Here is a 20,808-nt window from a genome sequence, read left to right as displayed (position 1 = left end):
AAACAAAGTTATGTGAGTAAACATAGAAATGAGGGAGAGAAGCATGATATAGTAGGTGTTTACAAGGTGAAGTGACATGCATTCACAGATAATTTTTTCTACAGGTAGATGATTAGAAATTAAATAGATGACATTGTTTTCCATAGAAACATATACTGTAAAGAGTGATTCAATCAGATTAAATAATTTATGGATGCTACGACCCACATAATTACCTATTTATACACAATACCTCAAGCTGCAAGCAAGTTTCCCTTCAATAATTTCCACTGATCCATCTCTTTAGAAGTCTAAATTCATTGGCTCTGCAGACATAAGCATTTGCTTAATTTCTGTAAATACACCTTGGGTCACTTCTAGTCAACTTTTAGTCTCAACACTTTACTGAGACTCCTCTTAGCTAGCCAAATCTTGGAATTGCTTGGAATGTCTTTCACTTCTTTCTCCTCCTTTATTTTCTTCATTCCACTGGCACTTTCAATCCAATTTTTCCTTTCAAAATATTAGCCTTCACAGAGTTTGCTGAAACATTCTTCTGTTTTTCTGCCCTACCCCTCTGCTTAGTTCTACAGCATCTCTTTCAGTGCCTTGTTCTTCACACTGAGAGCGCCGGGGCTTTCTATCTGTCCCTAAAGGGCGTTCCCTCTGCACTTCATCCACTACCATTTTATATTGATGACTTATTTCTGACCCATCTTCTGTAACTATTGATCTTGGTTCTCATCACCCACTTTGGTGGTATTCCTGTCTCCAGCTTTCCTGTCCCCAGGTTGTGTATCTCTCCAGATTGTCCATATTGTCTATCATACCCTTTCAGTTCTTTAACCGTCTCTTTCCTTCTTGCTAAATTACATTGTTTCTGTTCATTATCTTTGAGTTTCTTCCACAGCTCTACTTTTGTCCTATGTGTTTTTACCTCTACTACATCACTGGTGCTCTCTAAGCCTCTTTAATGAAAACAAATTTGATAAGTGCTGTACTTGTGCCTCTCCTGTGCCTGACAAGATCATATGCTTCTTGAGATGAGCTACATAGGAAACTTCTCCCTTTTGCACATCCCTTCTAAAGCTGGTGTCAAATTAAATGTCTCACAAAAATGATTAGTTCATAGTGTTTAGGGTTGAGGATAGCTGCATTTTCTTCCTTTTCCCTCTTATTTCATATTGTTTTTCTTTGATTGTAAGTTCTTTGAATTTGGGGTTGCATCTGTACAAAAGTTTGGAAAGCGACTAGCTCAGGATACAGAAAATACTTTTAGAATATATTCTCTTGACTTATGAAGAACAAAACCAATCATAGTATTTAAATATTTAAAGTATTACTACTTGCTGTGTTTAGCACGTACAGCCAAGTAACTGCAAGCTGACTTCTCCAGAGAGTGTAGTGTTATGGCAATTTATATTAAAATACTTGAAAACTCACATGATTCTCCCGATTTACACAATTCTACAGATTTGACATGAGTAAGCCAAAAAGCTCCTAAAGTGTAAATATCACTCAGCAGAAGACAATGTTGTTTCTGACCATTGAAAAGATTTTCAGCTGGGCACCAAGGAAGGGATAAAGGAAGGAATGTGGCCCCTTCAAAGGGATGAAGTCAATGGGAGACTGAACAGGCTCTCTCACTGCATCTTGAACAACAGAGTGTTGGTGGGAGAGGAAATCACAAGCTTTGAGGAGCCTACGACAAAACCTGATTAAGGACAAAGCTCTGGAGGAAGGTCTCAGACGAGCTTGGTTATAAAAGATCCATAGGATATTTTCTCCTACTGATAAGAGTAATTGAGGCCTTGTGAATGCCCCCCTCTTTTGTGGTATAAGAGCCTGCAGCAAAACCAGACTCAGAGTTTAGATGGAAGATGGACTCTCTAAAATACTGTGCAAATACTACAGTAATTCACCTCTGTTGAACTACCTATAGATAATGGAGGTGAAATGATTGTCAATTAAACTTTTCTTCATTAAAGCTCTGGTAATTTTTCCTACATGAGCATTACAAAATGCACCAATACAGTGGCCCTTGTTAGAACAGGTACCTACACTGTATGTTCTCTAGATAAGACAGGGGTTTCTGTACTTCATATCTGTGAGCTACTGATCGTGCCACAGGTGTGATAGAATACTAAACAGCATTAATATATTTAAAATATAATTACAACTTTTTGACGACATTCATCCATAGCATAATGGGGCAGCTGTATTATTAGATAGTTCCTGGGAAATTGAATTACTCTAATAAATGGAAATGACTGTTATTTAAATGGAAGACTATTTGCATAAAACAGGCCAATGCTAAGTGACCAGCTGCTAAATAGGTGTAAAATCTAATCTCAAAGTTCTGGGTAAAAGAGGGATGAGTTCTTGCCAAAGACTTTCATATTTGGGCTCTTAGCCTATAAATAAAAATTTTATAACAGAAGAAGCTTCAAAATCTGAACATTGCAGCTGAATTTATTAATTTTTCTTTTTCATAAATTTTCTTTACAAACAAGCTAATGATTGTCATTCAACAAAATCAACAATTTCTCTGAAGTGGGAATAAAAATAATAAAAAGTTGATGCAGTTTCTTTTCATAATACCACTGTTGGACTTGTGGCATTTCTGAGATAACTGTTTCATTGTTATCTTATTCGATATCAGAAGATTGGAGACAACTCACTATAAAAGAAATAATTAAAAACCATAATCACCTTAATAACATAAATATTCACTTTATCAACAGAAATGGAACAGGTCCCTTTCTTCCCAGAAATTTTTTGTACTTTGTTGCAGGGGGTACTCAACTCAGACTCTTCTCTTTTAGAAAATAATGCCAACCCTTGGGACAACAAAGGTTTTGGAAAGGCCAGTCATAAGAGCTCTTCAGCAAGATTTTTGGTTAGAAAAAATATTGAACAAGTTACCTGAAAGACCACTTTCTTTAACGGTCAGCTCTGCATTCCCTGAGAAACCTGTCAAAATTTTACAACGCTTGCATCTACCTATCTCCACAGACCACAGAGGACCAAGAAGGTGAAAGGTTTTTTCCTTTCACATGTAAGTTTTTAAACATGAGGAAATTCAGTACTTTACTCTGTGCCCCCTTTTATGTCATGAAGCCACCTTCTCCTGTGACTTGACACTGGTACTTTTCCATGTCCATTAATATTTTTATGCATCTGATGAGCTACGTCATAATCTTCATGCTCTGTAAGCATGTGTAACTTGGTTTATGAATAACAAACACTAGCAAAACTGCACTCTTTTTTCTGCCCATCTCCCTTTGGTGGATTGCACCTCATTTCAAATACTCTGAATCAAACCAACTTCTCCACAAGTATTCATCTACATATTTAGATAGATAACGAAAACAAAATGTGTTTAACTAAATTTAGATATCTATCTGGAGTCAAACCACAGCAAATAATGGTAGGTAGAGGACACTGGTACTGTATATGTAGTTGAATGCTTAAGTGATCCCTTTGTAAAAGGTGACATGGAACTTGCACTAGTTCATTTAGTTAGCTAAGTCTGTGCACAACGAAGATATCTGATATTTGCCGTCTTACTGGGTGGTTAAATAGTTCTCTCTGGGAATAAGAGGCATTTAGAGCGTTTCTGGAGAGACAGTGCCTAAGGCAAATTTGTTTCTACAAAGAGAATCCCTAAACAACAGAGAAAAGGGAAGAACAGGATTGCTGAACAACAAAAAAAAGGGGAAAAATTCTGAAATGTTTATTTTCATGAACTCATACTTTCTTCCAGTTTTGGTACCCTATTCCTTGAGTTAGAAATACAGCAGTAGCTTAAATTGTCTCTTTTTGTGTGTGTCTTTATTCTCATACTGGTAAAAATGCAAAATGGACAATATTAGCTCTATTCTGCCTCAGTTAAAATTACAGCTTTCTAGGAGATAATGGACCAAGACGCTTTCAGAGATTGCACTTTCTCCCCTAAAGAAAGCTTTCTGAAACCCTGAATTATACTTGCCAAACTAAGAGAGTTATTGGGTTGCATCTCTTAAAATTTTCTTAATTTGAGAGTCCTTTCTTCTGTAATACAAGTGTAAGATAGCTACAGAAAGGGCAGTATGAGCATAATCATATTAGCACACTGTGGTTAATTTTCATGCTTATCTTGAAATCCCTGTTTCCACATGGTGGAATAGGCTTGAGCTGCTACTAAAGTGAACTCAGAAAAAGTTCAGTGACTTCTAAAAAAAAAAGACCTCCTGAGTGTGTTCGCTCACCTAACTGAATATTTCAGTAGACCCAATGCAATTATTCATCAGAGCAGGACTGGCACAGAATATGTGAGTAATCTCCTTTTCTTTGCTATGTTTATAAAACTACCCAAATTCTATTAAATAAAATTTTCCCTAAAATAATCAGTTTCATAACTTCCCATAACCTTCAGCACTAACCTTTTTAGATACTTGTGAAATTAGATCTCCTGAGCCTTCCATGAAATCATCAGAAATATGTAATGCATTAGGATTGTATTTGTTTTACTGCATAAATACAAGCAAGCATATTTATTCATTTTCAGAATGCTCTCCTCCCCATTGAGAATTTTCTAAAGACACTGTTGTTTTTTTCTAAATGTAAGAGGCAAAGAAATGTGTCCCAGGCATGTAATTTCAGTAGTGTCTTCTTCCCTTATGAGTCATTACTGCTGAAATCAACACTACTTGGGATGTGCTGAGGAACTTCAGTAGTTCTTTAATGTTTTCAAACAGTAACATCTGTGCATGTTTATGACTTCATGCTCTGCCTTAGCGTTGGTCTTGGCTAATGCTTCGGGCTGCTAAATGGTTGTACTTTTAGAGAGTAGGGTCCCTGCACTTTGCAAGAAGCAAGAGAATTAATGTTATTGAATATTTCATTGAGCAGAACAGCAGCAATGCTGCAGAAACAGACCTACTTTTATCAGAGCCGTACATGTTTGTTTTGAGCTTGCACTATATTTTCAAAGGTAACTGATATACTGTTTTTTTTTGTTTTGACTACAAGTCATGACCAAATCCTTCCTTTCACTTTCTACTTTCATTTAGAGACAATGATGCTTCTGGGTCTGAACACCTTTACATATTCTTGCATAGAATATTATTATTATTATTTCAGGTATTATGATGGCTGGCTGGGGGGAGAAGAGATACAGAAGGGGAGAAGCAACAGAGGTGAATAAAAGGCTGGCTTGGAAATATATAGTGAGAAAGGGAGTGAGCAGATCTCAGGGACCAGTCATGACTTAAAACAACCCTTCTTTAGGAGGTGGTTGAAAAGAATTTGGCAGTGGAAGCCTGTAACCATTCTTGCTTGTACTTATGCTAACATGTATTTTTATAGAGGCTATATAAGAGAAATTCCTGAAACAACTATTACAAATAGTCTTGGTGGAATTTTTGTCATCATCTGTCAGCATACCTTGAGTATCAACATCAGAACAGCTGATCATTGAACAAAAGATGCAACATGCAAATTGTCAGAGGTGAGTCTGCAGTCTGGCAGGACTGTTGGTTCTGCTGCCCAGACACAAGGCAAGGATAGTAGTCAATTTCTGGAATAATTTTCAGGAAAATTATCTGTGTCTGACTGTACTCCATCATACCTTGCCCTACATCTTTACACAGTATACTCAAAGTTTTGTGTCTTCTAGGTATAGCACATAAATGAATTATCTTTTGGAGCTCAAAATCCTAATAAAACTGTGGGGTATGAAATGAAAGTGCCAAAATGTGAGAGAGATGTTGCACGCTTGCATGTGAAGAGGAAAGACAGTGTCAGATGGAAAAGCCAAAGGATTAATGCTAATATTAAGTCTTCTCATAAAAGATGTGTGTCTGGTATTTGGAACAGTGGAGTACTGTATGCTGGAGAAGTTCTGGATGTCCTGTAAAGCCTTTCCATGTACTTGATGATACATAAAGAAATCTTGAAAGGTTTATGCCAAAAGTTTTCTACTTGATTTCCACATTTGAAATTCAAAATCTCCAAGGAAAATTCTCTGTTGATTGAGGAGCTAATGACACGTTAATAATCACAAGAACAAAGAGACTGAAAATTGTACAACTCTTACAAGAATGGGCTTAGGGTAATTCTGTTTAAAAGAGTTTGAAAACCTAAGGAAATATCCGACATAAGGAGATGAAAAATATGCAGCCTGTCTAACTTCCTCTGTGGAATGTGAATTTACTGATGACACTGAAACTAAACAAACTATTATCTGTGTTAAATAAACATTTACACATTTTAAATGCAAAAGAGGAATATATGTTTTACTTTCAAATTACAGATCACACTTGTATGCCACTTCATTTTACTGAAATTTAGGGGCTTTATTTGTTTTCTTCCCAGTATTTTTTATGTCTCTTACAAATATGAGTGTTTGCAAGAGAGAAGCTTAAATAAAGATCTATTTTGTCAGTGTGCTGAACTGGCATGATGGGGCTTGGAGGAATGAGCATCTTCAGTTTTACCCCACCTAAATTGTACTTGTGGCATGATTATGTGGATACTAAAAGGAACAGGAAGCTTCCAAATTCATCTATCTGTGGTGTCAACACAGTACAAGATGTAAAACATTGTTAAAGTTAGAATATGTTCATTTGGGGAAGTAAATGAGAAGTAAGAGGGAATAATTTTGTTGTTTAAGGAAAGCTTCTGAAGTGATGGGAAAGAAGTGGTGCTTATAGTGCACATATTTGAAGGCTGTTGAATGTTTTTGTTGTCTTTGGTACTTGTAAAACAATTGCTGAATGCATACATTCCTAATAAGATCTTTTCTAAAGCGATTTTGATGCTTAAAAGTGGTTTAGATTTCTCCGTGCTAGTGAATATAAAACAGACCTATGTGGAGTGTGTGGTCCACTGGCATAATTGTTTGGACTCCAAAATTAAATGCAGAGTGACATTGGAGAAGATGCCTGTTTGCACTATGTGCATGTGTTCATTGTTTTTCTGAGAAATTTCTCATACTCTTGTAGAAAAACATGATGTCTTGGTGTCTCTCTTGAACTGGCAATGCTTATATCTCTAGGAATAAATGTATTTTAAATCTTTGTCATATCATCTGCCTTTTTCATTGAGAGAATAAGTAGTTGTCTGGGATCAACTCTGTGAGCAGCGCTTTGGAGAATGAGAAAGAGGAGAACTTGTCTTTCAGGTAAGACTTTGAATAATTGACTGGACTATTAATAGTTTTTTCTCTCAAAACCAAATAAGGAACTGACTGCCTTTTTACAGGTTATGTGTTGTATTTACTGTATATTCCTCACTCTAAATTCTTTCAGAAATTATAAAGTTCTACAAAATCTAGTTCTGCTTGCTTGCTTGTTTAAATTTATTTTTATGGAGTTCACTGTTGTTTCTTCAATACATAGATTATTCCCAAGATGTTACTGAAAAATGCAGGGTGAGCTATCTTGACAGTGACACGCTTTGAAGACTTACATTCTTACAGGAAGAGGAATTGACCTTTCCTTTTTATATGTATAAACTTAATAGTCTAAACCCATGGGGTTTTTTTCTCGTTGATTTTAGTGGCCAAACGCATATCTACATTCCGTGATCTCTGGTCAGGCCCTATTCCTAAACTAAAACATGACTGAAATGTGGTAAAACACTATTGGAATGTAAATTAAAAAAAAATCAAAACTCACATTCATAATTTTTCAGGGTATGTAATTTGCGTTTTAAAACATCAGCTATGAAATAACCTACCATATCTAAAAAAAGAGAAAGATCTTTTGTTCTCTTGTCCTAAGCAAGGTGGTGATAATTTACAGCAGCTGAAGATCTGACCCAGTTCTACTCCCAAAAATCAGCTTTTCTCTTTGTTCAGCATGAGGTAATTGTTTTGTGGCACATTTCTCCCTTGTGGTAGCACCATTTCTTGTGAATCTGCATAGACCTGGGCTATACAGCTCTGTCCTGGCAGCTGTTTACTCAAGGCTGCAGCCCATGTGCTCTGATGAGACTATGTGTATGAACACATGCCCCCCCACCAACATGAGCAATGGAGCACACTCTAATCCATTATGGATATTTATTGACAGTCTCGGATGATACTTTGCGAACCAAGTTGCTTTTATGCTTTTGATAATTCTAAAGATTTCTCAAATATCCTTATTACCATTTCAAACACCTTCTTGGTAATGCTTCAAAACGGTTGACAAAAACTCCCTTTTATCATCTGAATTCTAACACTTGAAGGAACATTCTTAGCGGAACATTTTCAATTTCAATTTGAGATTAAAATATCAGTAGGGGAATATAGAAGTCTAAGTGTGTGGTTTTAGAGACTTATTTTATCTGTTTAGCAGGGTAATTATATTTGCCTTGTGTAAGCACAACAAAATGGCTGCTCAGAGAAAACATTTTAGCTCTCTCAGAAAGCTTCACTGATTCTTTCCACACGTTCTCAAAGGAAGAGAACATTTTAGTTTATGAAAGACCTTTCATTTGCCCCTGATTCCATCCATCCCAAAAGCTCAAACCTTAATAAATTTACTAAAATATTTATTTGATGATTTTGAAGGATTTCTACTGTTTGGTATCCCCTCACCATCACCCACTTCTCATGTGAACCTAGATAGACAAGAGAAGTGGAATCATACTGAGGGGAGGAAGTAGGGAGTGACAAAGATGACCACCAAAATGCGGAAAAAGCAGTGGGGGAGGACGACTTCATGCAACTATATTTTCATTGAGGCTTATAATCCTGAATCTTTGGGCTTCTTTTTTGATTCTTTTGAATTTGCCTGCACCTTTGTGACAGCTTTTTTTGAGCTATAGCTCCATTCACTGAAAATCCTTGCGATTTTCAACAAACATGTTGCCAAGCTGGTTTAAGGGCACAGACAATCCACTGCAGTGGTATATATCTATTGAGGTGCAGAGACCTGTCTGAAAATAAAATTGATAGTGCCCCACCATCATCAGTAGCATATGAAAATGAAGCCTAAACTCAAAATCAATGGAAAAAATCTATTTGGAATTTCTTTGCCTTCTCTTATATAAGGCGCTTAAGGTTCTTCAAGAATTCCAGGAACGCTCATATAGTCTTCCAAAATCCATGTGAATTCATGTAAGGTTCCAGTGGTGACACTCCCAAAGAAAAAAAAAACAGCTATAGCTATACTTGTGGATTCATCTGATATTGCTTTCAGTGTAACCTTTTTCAGCCTGAATGTCTCATGTAACCTTTCCCTCTCACTTGGAATTCATGAACAACCTAAGATCAGCCTCCTGGCCACTTCTGGAGTACCTTATAAAAGAACATGAGAGACTTAAAGCTAAGGCATATAATCTGGATTTTGGTTTGGGAAATGTACCTATTGCAGTAATGAGCAGAATTTGGTACCGTGCTTCTGGGGGGGAACTGTTCTTGGTGGTGTCACAAAGTATTGGGGTAAGCAAAGGGTTAAACACCTTTAACACTGGTGAACCCTGATAAGCCTCTAGTAACCTTCCATACATAATGTATCCTACATCTTCATGAACACAATTTTGGCTATTCAATTAATAAAACAGGAAAAAAAATACGTTCTTTACAAGATGCCATAGTTAAAAACCAAGCTCAGCTGCATACCTGGGTTGTGATAATGATTTCCTTTCCACGAATTTCCTGTTAACTTTTGATAATAGCTGGGTTCTTGTGAGCATGGTTGCACAGCAGGTGTGGGAAAAAAATTGCTCCAGTTTTAAAAGCGCTTTGTGGTGCTGTTGACTATTGCAATTCTCAGTGGTTTATTTCCAAGCTAGAGCTGAAACTAAGATGTGCTTATACCATGGAGTCTCCTGTGGCTCCTAGTTACTTCGCAACAGTTCTAAAAACTGCCCATGGAAGCAAACTCATTCCCTGGAATGAGAATGTGTTATGTGTCCAGCACTATGCAAAATTAACCACAGTCAAGCAACCAGGTTAAAACATGTTAGATAAACTTATTTATGTTATTATAAATGTATTTACAGATTTAATGGAGCCCAAAAGCACAATGTCCACGACTGAATTAAAATTCAGCAAATATGGGACTGGTACTCACAAACAGTGAGTAGTTCTCAGTAATTGATTTTTCAAACAGAATATACTTTTATTTCTGAAAATTGCTTCATGCTACAGCTATGCACCACATTATTTTAATGGTAAAATAAATGAAACATCTGGAACTGACAGAATTACTCCACAGAACAGCAAGTGAACAGATGAGGAGACAGATTGGCATGGCTATGGAGAAGCAAAAGCCAGACCAACTTGCTCCCACTGATCCAGAAGAGAATGAAGCTTTACAAAAGTAATTCTCCTTGTCTCACTGACACCCATTATTCACATAAAATCTACAGCATATCTGTAGGCAATGCCACTTGCCCACTGCTCTTTACCAAAATGAATAAATGGGTGTTTTGCAGCGCTACCATAGAAAATGTTTGTTTACTTACATTTTTTGACTTCCATACCCACAATGCCACCATGAGTGGCAGAAAATTACAGTCACAATGACAGAAGTCAGTCTGTGAATAACTAGAGTGAAGTCACCAATTTATTTTCTATTATCACAAAGCAGCTTTTAGATTGTAATAACTTTAAGCACATTAAGAACAGCTAATTTAGAATTTAAAGATGCTGACGTTAAAAAGTCCCCAACCCAAAACCTAGAGTTTATTCCAGTGGTTAATTTTGACTTTTAAGTGTTTAAAAACATATTTTGAATTGATATTTTTGCTTTGTTTTTATTTTTATTTTTATAAAGCAGATCCTTGGACTTACTCTGCACTTTTTCTGGACCATGTGGTATTCCTAGGTTTCAGATCACACACAGAGATAAAGAGAAGTAAATTCTGTTCTTGTATAGAGAATAAATAGAATATTATTAACCTATAGTGAGTATTAGGAAAAAAATTATCTTGAGTTTTTGGTGGGAGAGATATTTTTACAGAATTCCTCATGTTGAGTGTATTCTTTCTAATGTTCTGCAAAACTTCAAAAGGTTTACAACATTGATGCTACACAAATGAATATGTATATTATTTTTTTTAAAGTCAGACTTCTTTTTGTAAATCCATGTAGCTCAGAGGCAACACTGTATTTATCTCCCAACCCCCTCCTACTGACTGGGCTTTGCTAGCTTACTTGAAATCTTTGTGCTGTGTCTTTCAAACCCAAAGTACAAGGTGTCTTTTTCTGTGAGATATGACACATTTTCTTTGTATAAATGAGCATGTACCAAGGTCTTGTCTGACTGACAGCACCGCTGTGATCTCAAGCAATTCTAGCATGCACCAACCCCATCCTAAACCTTACTTCTCTACTTGGGCAATCCAAAAACAGTCAGATCACCTGGCCACAATCTGTTCTCCAGGGATTTAGGTACTGGGTTTAAAGCTTAGCTGATGGTATGGTTCTGGTCTGTGATCCTCAGACCTAACACCTGTTTCTATCTGCTCCAGCCTTGGTTCTTGATGCTGACTCTTGGATACGTATCCCTCTGTCCTGCCTTCTGTCCCAATTTGTTTCTGCTGCCAAACAGCCACCCTAATCCTGCTACAGCCTTCTTCGTTTGACACCTCCATTTTTCAGGATGGATCTTGTAACCCTCAGCTGTCTTCCCTTGCCAGCATTTACTGCTTGAATCCTGAATTTAGCTTGTATTTAGCTTTTCACTGGCCTAAGCTGCTGTAGTATAAGGGACAGCCAAGATCCTGAACTCCTCTTCCATGGAAATTAACTAAAAATATTGTGACTGAAAAGAGATTTGCAGTAAAAGCTCCTGATGCAAAATTGGAGACTTAATGCTTTTGAGACCTAAGGAACTTACTCAGATCCATCTGTTTCAGGCAAAGGTCACTGAGAAATAGATAACAATATCTGATTCTTGCGAAAATAAGACACTTATCTGACCCAAGCTTTCCTTGATAAACAGAAACAATAATAAAAATGTGTTTGCCAAAAATGCTTCTTGGGGCTTTCACAGACTTAACTGGGCTCTGAATCATGATAGCCACTAAACATTTTCTTAATCTACTGCACTTAAAAGTCCCCAGATAGGCTGTTGCTAGCAGCAAACTGATCTGTCTGCTTTGATCTTCCCTTTTCTCTGCACTCTATAATTTTGGTGTAAGGAAATGTAAGGCTGTGAATAGCCAATGGATTCTGAAACCATCAGGTATTGAGAATGAGTTAACATCCGTTCTGTCTTGCTGTGCCTTCTGTTTAGGTCTTTTGAACATTTCGAAACCTAAATTATCATGCAAACAGACAAAAAAGAACTGATCTAAGCTACTATCAATAGGATACTAGTGTCTGAATGAACTGGAATGTTTAGACTGTATCCACAATGTGTTTTTGTAAATAATGTTTTAAAAGGCAAAGAAAGGCTCCAAAAACCTGCATTTGATTGTTCTTTAGGATTAAATTTCAGCATGACAACTTGCCTCAGCGACAGCCTATAGTTGTCCACCCCCAGATTAGATCAGGCAGGGAGCTAGCTCTCAATTAAGGCTTGTGCTTTGGTCCCTCGTTCCTTACAGGGGGAAGCAATCTGTTACAGTCTATTCAGCACAGGATTGCTTTTCTTTCCTATCTGGTCCAGATCTGCTGGCCAGCAAGGCTGGATATCCTGCTCCCACCACTCATGCTGTGCACGTTGGTGTATTCGATGAAGAGGAGAAACCTCTGTGGAGTCATTGGGAGCTGTAATGCCATTCAGAGGAACAGAAAAAATGTGAGACAATCTTACAAAAAAATTGGAACTGTCCTTTTCAAAGGACAGAGTTGGCTTTAGTTTGTGATAATCTCCTATTTGGGTCAAAATGACTGTCCCCTTGATTGGTACTACCTATATATTTGTACTATAGGTAGAGAAAGTTGAAGCTGAGCATCCGCTGAGCTGTGAGATGATGTTTGTTACATATCTTTATAAAAAAGCCTTATAATTATGTCCTCACAGTATCTGCAAAAACGTTGATTTCAAAGAAAAAGTGTTTTTCAAATCTGGTTTTAAAGCTTCTAAGCCCATGCATGTGTAAAAATGTTATTATTTTTAATATACTAAAAGAACATAAATGGCATGTTATCCCTCTTTTTGAAGTAAAGGATTCTTTCCTTGGGCTTAGTGGATTTTATCATTATGAACTAGGAACTGATAAATAGTGGTGAAAATGGCTAGGAATGTGCAAGAAAAATATGTTTTTAATAATTTATTCAATGATTAGTGCCAATATTCCTCAAAACATATTCAAGCAACTGTCAAACTAGCTGAATACCTAAGTCTTCAGTAAAAAAAAAAAAAGTAATTTCTTTGATTAAAAATGTCAGGATTAATTCTAGAATATTTTTAGCAAATGACATTAGTCCAGTTGTCTTGCAAAGTAAGAGTACCAGAGCTTTTTCCTTATCTTCTGAGAACAAAAACTAATTTTGTAAAAGTTTGTACAGATTTAGTTGTATTTATTTGATTCTAGACTGCATATTAAGTGATGAGTATTGTCATTCCTCTTGTAGTAGAGGCTTGATACACTGTTAAAAAAAGCTAAATAATTAATTCAATTAAAAATATGAGGCAAAAGCTTTATGGCTGTGGGCAAATACCAATTCTTTTATGTTGATAGCAATATTTATGTGTTTATCACTATGCATGCGTAAAAATAGATATAATTCCTAGGATCTACTGATCTATTTTGCTTACAGATACAGCACAGCTGATACAGGCCCTTTATTGATTGTACAGAATGGTTATAATCTCTTTATTTGTTAATGCCAAATAATTAGTAACCTGCCTTTTTTTTAAACATTCATAACAAGAAGAATGTTCTGTGAACTTATTAACACAGTTTCTTACTGTATTTACATGGCCTTCTTGAGGCTAAGGAGAGACTGAGGGGAAAAACAGTAAAGTGCTTCTTTTGCTGTCTTCTACCCACTTTTTTCTTTTAATAAAGCTCATATGAGTAACAGGATGCAGAGGAACCAGACAAGATTAAGCTTGTCCAAGTAAACTATGGAGAAGCCCTGATTCTTTACTTCTGGTAGTCCATTGTGGCTTGCAGGGGCCTAAGGGTCTTGCAGGTTGACCTGGGGCCCATTTTTCATTCCTCTTGCTCTCAGCAAAATCTTTTGAACAAAACTTAGAAGCTGTTTTTTTTTTCTTTATTTTATGCTATAAATTATTCTGCATGTAAAGGTGATAGAATGTAGAATATTTCTCTTTCAGTGAGTGAGATAGCTCAAGATGTGACTTAGATCAAGGGTCTAACTTATCTCTATCAGCCAAAAACAATCTAAGTCAAAGGAGCTGATGACAAATACATGAGAAATCAAACATATTTGATGATAAGGAAGTAATGCCAGAAACCTTGCATTGACTTGGTTCATCCTTATTCATGAACAGAGATGAGTCATAATCAGACACTGGTTTGAACTTAGTTCAGCTTTTTTATTCTGTTTCCCACCTCTATTTCTGTCATATAGAATAACGATTTTCTAGCAAAATACAAGGAGACAAGTTAGAATTTAGTTTTTTCTAGTAGTCTGTTTTGAGGTTTTTGATTTTTTTTATTTCGTTTGGTTGGGTTTGTTGGTTTGTTTAAAGATGCATGTGCTCAGCAAAGAAAACTTCAGCTTCAATTGTTGCAGTTTGTTTAAGTAGCTGAAAACAGAGCCTTTTAAAGGAAAATCACTGACCAATTTTGATGGTAAGGTCTAGTAACAACAGTCCTGTTGCCCATTCATGGAAAAGCATGGGTGAGGATATCTCAGTGTTGAGTGAAGTGCTTCAAATAAGGCATCTGATTTATACTTTGAAAAAATAATGCCATGCTGGAAACACTTGCAAGACCACTCATCTGTGGCCTGACTCAATAAGGTAATACTGTTCTCTCCAGAATGGCTCATACTGGCCAACAAGGCCTGATACAGCTTTTCCAGTGTCAGTATATGTACTTTCCCAGTTAGGCTGTGACAGATCTGGTACTGGAAAGAAAAAAGAATCCCAGAATCCATATAACTATAAACATGTGCCAAATCTATAATTTCTACAGATAGGTCCTATATGAAAAAATAGCATTTCTGAATGCCTTGATGAAAATTAGCTTTTACAATGAAAGTCGGTTTTCCTGCCCTGACTTAACAGATGATGTCAATAAGAAATCTGTTTTCTGAATTAAAGACTTGGTACAATAGAGGCCAGAACCTGAAAGGCCAAATGTTGGATGGTACTGCTTTATCTAGGACAGCTGAATGGTTTTAAAAATCTGATCTTCAGAGCTGAAGGAATGCCAGAAGTTGGAGGTCTTAGCATGTTACTCAGGCTCATTACTAAATACAGAGATTGCAGCATCACTCTTTCTCTTGAGTTCATTCAGTGTGAAAACATCTGCACCCCTTTTTCCTCTATGAAGGGACATTGACTAGTTGCTGATCTTCAGCAGAAGCATAAGTCTAGCTCTGATTCCCTTTTCTATCACCATCTTAGGTGATCTGTAGTTAGTCACACATGTGTAGAATGGAAAATATCAAGGCTGGGATTCAATTTGGATCTTCAATATAAATGGGTCTTTAAGAAACAATCACATTACTCCTGTCTGCTTTTTTCTTATTTTGTAAGAGAAATGGCTATTTTTTTCTTTCAAAAAGAAACAAATTGTGTCAAATGAAGAGATGTTATCCTTTTTAGATTCCAGCATAACTGTTTTTCAATTATGCTCTCCTAAAATGGTTAGGCTACTGGTAATTAACACTATCACACGTGTAATTTCCAAAAATTTAGCATAATTTGTGGGGGTTACATTTTATGATAGCTCACTTTCTTTCTACAACAGGAAACTCTGGAACAGTTTATTTTTCTTACTTAATTCATCACAGTGCATGGTCACACGTCTATCAGAAAAAACCCCATACTTATTTAGTAACATGAAGATACAGAACTGATGGGGCTTTTTTGTGGGAAAACATCTAAATTGTTTCATTTCATAAAGGACAGTATTAGCTGGAAAGAAGATTAGGAAGGAGAGGAGAAGAAAGAGTTGTAGGACTGCAAATAAATGGTGCATTTTCAAATACAGCTTGAACCATAAAATAAAAAAGGGTGAGGAGATTTCACTTTCTAAGACAGGAAAACAATTTGACCTTTATGACAGATATTCACACTAGATATTGCTCAGGCCCTTTGATGCTTTGTTGATAAAATCAAAAGCTGTTTAGAGCAAATTAGAGTTATCTTGGTTTTGAAGCAATTGAAAAAAAAAAGAGAACAGTTTGCAGAAGTGATAAAACAGACTTTTGGCCTCCCAACCAAGACCACAGTTGTTTGAACTACAGTCTTTTTTCTTTCCCCTGTTTCTTCTGACCCAATATTATTTCTTCTTCATCTCGCATTTTTGCATTACAGCTGAACAGAAAAGCTTTGCTGAATGGAACGGGGTTTGTTTGGGACTGCAGCTTTGTATGTATTTCTGAAGGAATTTGTAGGCAATCTTTATGAGGGCTGCTATATTTTTAGTAGTCCTCTCACTTGCCTATTAAACACAGGGCTGAACAATAGTAATTACTGCACAAATACCAAGGTCTAAAAGCAGTGCCATTCACTTCAATGAAGAGCTGCTGTGAAAATACTTTTGAAAAATAACCCACATTGATAAGAGCTGGGGAAGAAGGGAGAGAAACTGCAGTTCAAAGGGCTTTTTCTGAGGGAGCATAATTCATTCATGTGTGTACAAGATTCTTTTCCCTGTTGTTTTTATTTTCACTACAATAAAATAGGCCTATGGAAGTGCCTTGTGGGCAGAAAGTGAGTTCTTTAGTGGAAAGGTTTATATGACTGAAATAAAAAAAGGCCATGAAATAGGGTATTGCTGGGAGGCTGGAAATGAGCTGGATCAGCTAGAGGGGGATCAGCTATACAAGGAGTTGAAGGGAGAAGATTAAATGTGCTATCAGATGGAGAAAGTAAGAGGGGCCAACAAGAGACCTGCAAGGTGTAGCAGGAGAAATGTCAAGGAGTGTCAGTGAAGACACAGTGTCTTTTCTGAACTGGAAATTTTAAGGTCATCTTCTATCAATGTCCCTGTGCCACTGCAACTACAGTCAGGGACCCTCAAGGTGTTCAGGTGTGTGCTAATTTAACCTCTATTTTGTTTCTAAATCCAGTATTGCTTTGGTGAAGGTGAGCCTTTTTGTGGCATAATATTTTCATTATTTGAAAGCACTAGTTGTACACTGCAATTGAAAACTCTATATTAATTTATTTTTAAGTTTAATGTTTCCACTCTTTTAAGAGTGCTGCAAACCAAGGACTATTGAGTTTATTAAGTTTTTCTCTTTTTTAGAAAAGTATTTGAAAAGCATCACTCTTTCAAGGATTTATTTTATTTTTTTTTGCAAAAAAAAAATTCCCTGCGATTTTTATTTCGTGTTTATAGAGCTTATTATCTTTTAGGTTGTAAAAGGAATTAGCAAAGGAAATAATGAAAGAGAAAAATGGAATGTTTCCTTTGTTCCAAAATCTTAAGAATATAGAAGATGGGACATTTGATACCATTTCACTCATTCTAACATTCCACATTTTGTCTTCCTTTCATACATTATGTACTGCAGATCGCAAACAAATTTTTGTGTACTCTTTCAAGACAGGGCCACTGCTTAGTTCGGTAGACCATGTCATCATTGAACTCTGGCAGTGTGGGAAAAAAAAGAGTCAGTGGTTTTGCTCACATTTCTTTTTAAGCAGAATATCTTCGCAGATCTGCCTCAGCCATGTTTAACAAGTGAAATAAAATCCATCACAAGAAAGAAAAAAGCTCCTATATGGGAACCCTATTTATAACTAGATTCCTGCCATTCGGGTTGAAGACTCCATTCTCTTCCCTGGTGAGGTGTGGGTGTGCTAACCCAGCAGCTGAACTGGGTGAATGAGACTGATATTACAGGCACTTGGAAGAGATTTCAAGGTTTGTAATGCATAAAAATAAAGCTGCTGAGATGATCATGACATAAACACTTAATTTCCTTCTTAATGCAAGCAGGAAATGAGACCAAATTTCGGATGTATTTCTTGAATTACTGTGGTTTTCTAAGTGCCCTTGAAATGTGTTGCATGTAAACAAACCTGTCCTCTGGGTTAGATAACCAGGCCAACACGTGCATTCTTGATTCTTCAAAACAGTTTCTCACCAATGTAAAATTAAACTCTGAAATCTAGGAAAATTTTTAGGACATATAATTTCAACAGATCTGCTTTTTTTTTGTTTGTTTTGGGGTTTTTGTTTTTTGTTTGTTTGTTTTCTTTTTTTCTTTTTTAATCAAAATGAAAAATTGTCTAGATTGTTTATGATTTGGAATATGCTTGGAAAAAACACAAAACTTTAATAGAGGGTAAATTTGTTACAACTCTAGTATGGCCCTGCTCAGTCACAGTATATACCAGCTTTTCCACAGGAACTCTTATCAGAGTTTATGCTAAGCAGGCAGCACAGTAACTGAAAGTCCAGTTAACAGAGAGCATTTTTATTTCAAGTATTTCTTGCATGTAGATGTTTTCAACATGTACTGGCAAAATCACTTTGCATAAAATGTGCAACAGTGCTACTACCTTCCCTAAACAAACAAAAAAGGTTGTTCTGTTTGCTTGTTAAGTCAGCTTTAGCAGTTCCTAGAAATGTCATTTATTAAATGTCAGGCTAATTACATGTAATATCAACCCTGAAAAGCAAACCTTTGTGGGTGCACTTTATGAAGCTTTATTCTTCTCTATTCACAGTCTGTCTGGTACAGTTCTAGTAAACAAACTGATGTTTTTCCAAAGATACAAAATTATTTGCTAAATATGAATCTTTGTTTAAAATATAGAAGGTTATTTCATAATACGTTAATGAAAAATAAAAGAAGAATCTTTATTTTAAATCACTGTGTTTTTAAAACACGGCTGTGATACACAAAAAATGAATTCCAAAGAATATCCTGTGTCTGGCAGTTACCAGGTCCACTTTTGTTGGTTAGCAGGGATTGGTTTTGTTCTTGCTATAAACCTGACACCAAAGGTACAATTAGTGCAGATTCAATAGCTACTTCTATAGCATGAATCATTACATCTTACGTTGGCTGCTTGGAACTGGAAGTGTGGTAGCAGCAGTAACTGTGCTATTAGAAAGAGTAACAGACCTCCTTTTCCTGAGAAAAAGAGGTTAGTATAAACAAAACAAATGTCAGCGTTACAAATGCTTGTCTGCAGCAACATGTAAATCAATAAAATTGGAGTGAAAGTTTTGAATCAGTACAAATATAAAAGAAATGGACTGAGAATTTATATACTCTTTAGATTGCAAAAGCAGAATTCTTGCATTTGAAAACTCTTCACAAGCCCTGAAGTAGCCTGAGTATAAATCTGCAAGGGAAAATGAAGATGAGCACTGTCATGATGTGTTAGTTAAATCTAGTAACATAGGTAACCTAAAGTAAAATTGCAGCAGTCCAAAGTAGCTAGGGTAGGGTGAAAGCTGAATTATAAGTGACAAAGAGTAAAGCTTGGAGATGAAAGAATTTGGGAATAGAAACAGTGATTTTTGCATAGGTAGCTGCTGTACCTACATGTGGGTACAGATAGGTCCTGCCTCGGAAAGTTTTCATTCTACATGTCAAAAAAGGCAAGTAAAAAACTCAGACTTCAGCCATAGTTTGGCATGTCAAAATGCAGTCTAAGCACTGAGCATTCTAGGAAAACCCATCAGGTTTTAATTGTTGCGTTGATCCATATGGGAGTTAAGTTTTTAAGTTGCTCAAAATTCCATTAGACAAACACCTAACACTAATACTTTTAAAGTTCACCCCAAACAAATCACATGTCAAGGAGAAAGTTAGTCAGATGAAGTTTAAAATGACAGTAGTTCATAACAAAGGGATGTATTAGCATGATATTATGTCTTTAAATTTTATGAGTTTCCAATGAGATATTTTGTGGGAATATTATTGTGGAACTGTACTAAAAGCTAGGCGATGAGATGCAGGCTTTGAGGTTTTGCTAGTTTTGTTGTCATTGATCTAGACAACGAGCTTGGGGATATTTGAAGTGACTTATGGAAACTTTGGATTGACCAAGTAGGAAGCAGGTGTCAACTCCACTTCGGGGAATCGAAACTACTAGTTCAATAGCTTGAATTCAAATAAATAATGTGAAGTAATTTGGACGAATGATGTATTTCTCAAATGCACACCGATCTTCCCAATAGGGAAAGGATGCCAGGGTTGGTGAGGTGTGATTGCAGCAAATCTTGTGAATGCCTACAGCCAAATGAGGCAAAAAAGCATGAAGGACAAAGAGGTATGTAACATGACCATATATTGGGCAGGAAGGATCAGCTCTGTGTATGTTAGGAATTCTTGCATTTTAGTAATGGACATTGCTTTCTACATCAGCGATCTATAAAATAAACAATGTTGTTATCAAAACAGGGGAACAAATTTTATGGATGAAGCAGTAGACAAGATTTTGGGTGCAGAAAATTTTCAGCTTACCAGGTATATTTACACTATTATGAGTACTGTGAGTCCATTACTATGGATAAAGCAGTGCTTTAGTCTTGGTGTACTACCATGAGTAGGACTTCCATGAATGTAAGTGAAGCCTATTGCATTACATACGTACACATCACATACTGCATATAGAACATCATGTAAAAACCAGATTCCTGTTTTAAACTAAACCAAACAGTACACCTGATATCTGGAGTACACAGGCTTTTGAATGCTCATAAGTCACCATGAGTTAGATAACACAGGCTCACGTCAGAATTGAAATAACTTTATCTAGATATACCCTTTCTCTAAGAAGAATCACAGAA

The 20,808-nt window shown here is 36.3% G+C and overlaps 1 protein-coding gene across 1 annotated transcript in view; it reads left to right on the top strand.

The window, feature by feature from the left end:
* The first annotated feature begins 2,810 nt into the window (after positions 1-2,810).
* The window catches only part of IQCM (IQ motif containing M), a 71,609-nt gene continuing 53,611 nt past the window's right edge, over positions 2,811-20,808 (top strand). The window contains 2 exon segments of the mRNA XM_064653483.1: positions 2,811-2,963; positions 2,965-3,037. Of these exon segments, the coding sequence (XP_064509553.1) occupies positions 2,811-2,963; positions 2,965-3,037 (226 nt within the window).

This window comes from Pseudopipra pipra, chromosome 4 (genome assembly GCF_036250125.1).
Source record: "Pseudopipra pipra isolate bDixPip1 chromosome 4, bDixPip1.hap1, whole genome shotgun sequence".
Taxonomy (NCBI): Eukaryota; Metazoa; Chordata; class Aves; order Passeriformes; family Pipridae; genus Pseudopipra; species Pseudopipra pipra.
Note: the sequence above shows the minus strand (reverse complement) of the source record. Positions and strands in the feature narration are given on the sequence as shown.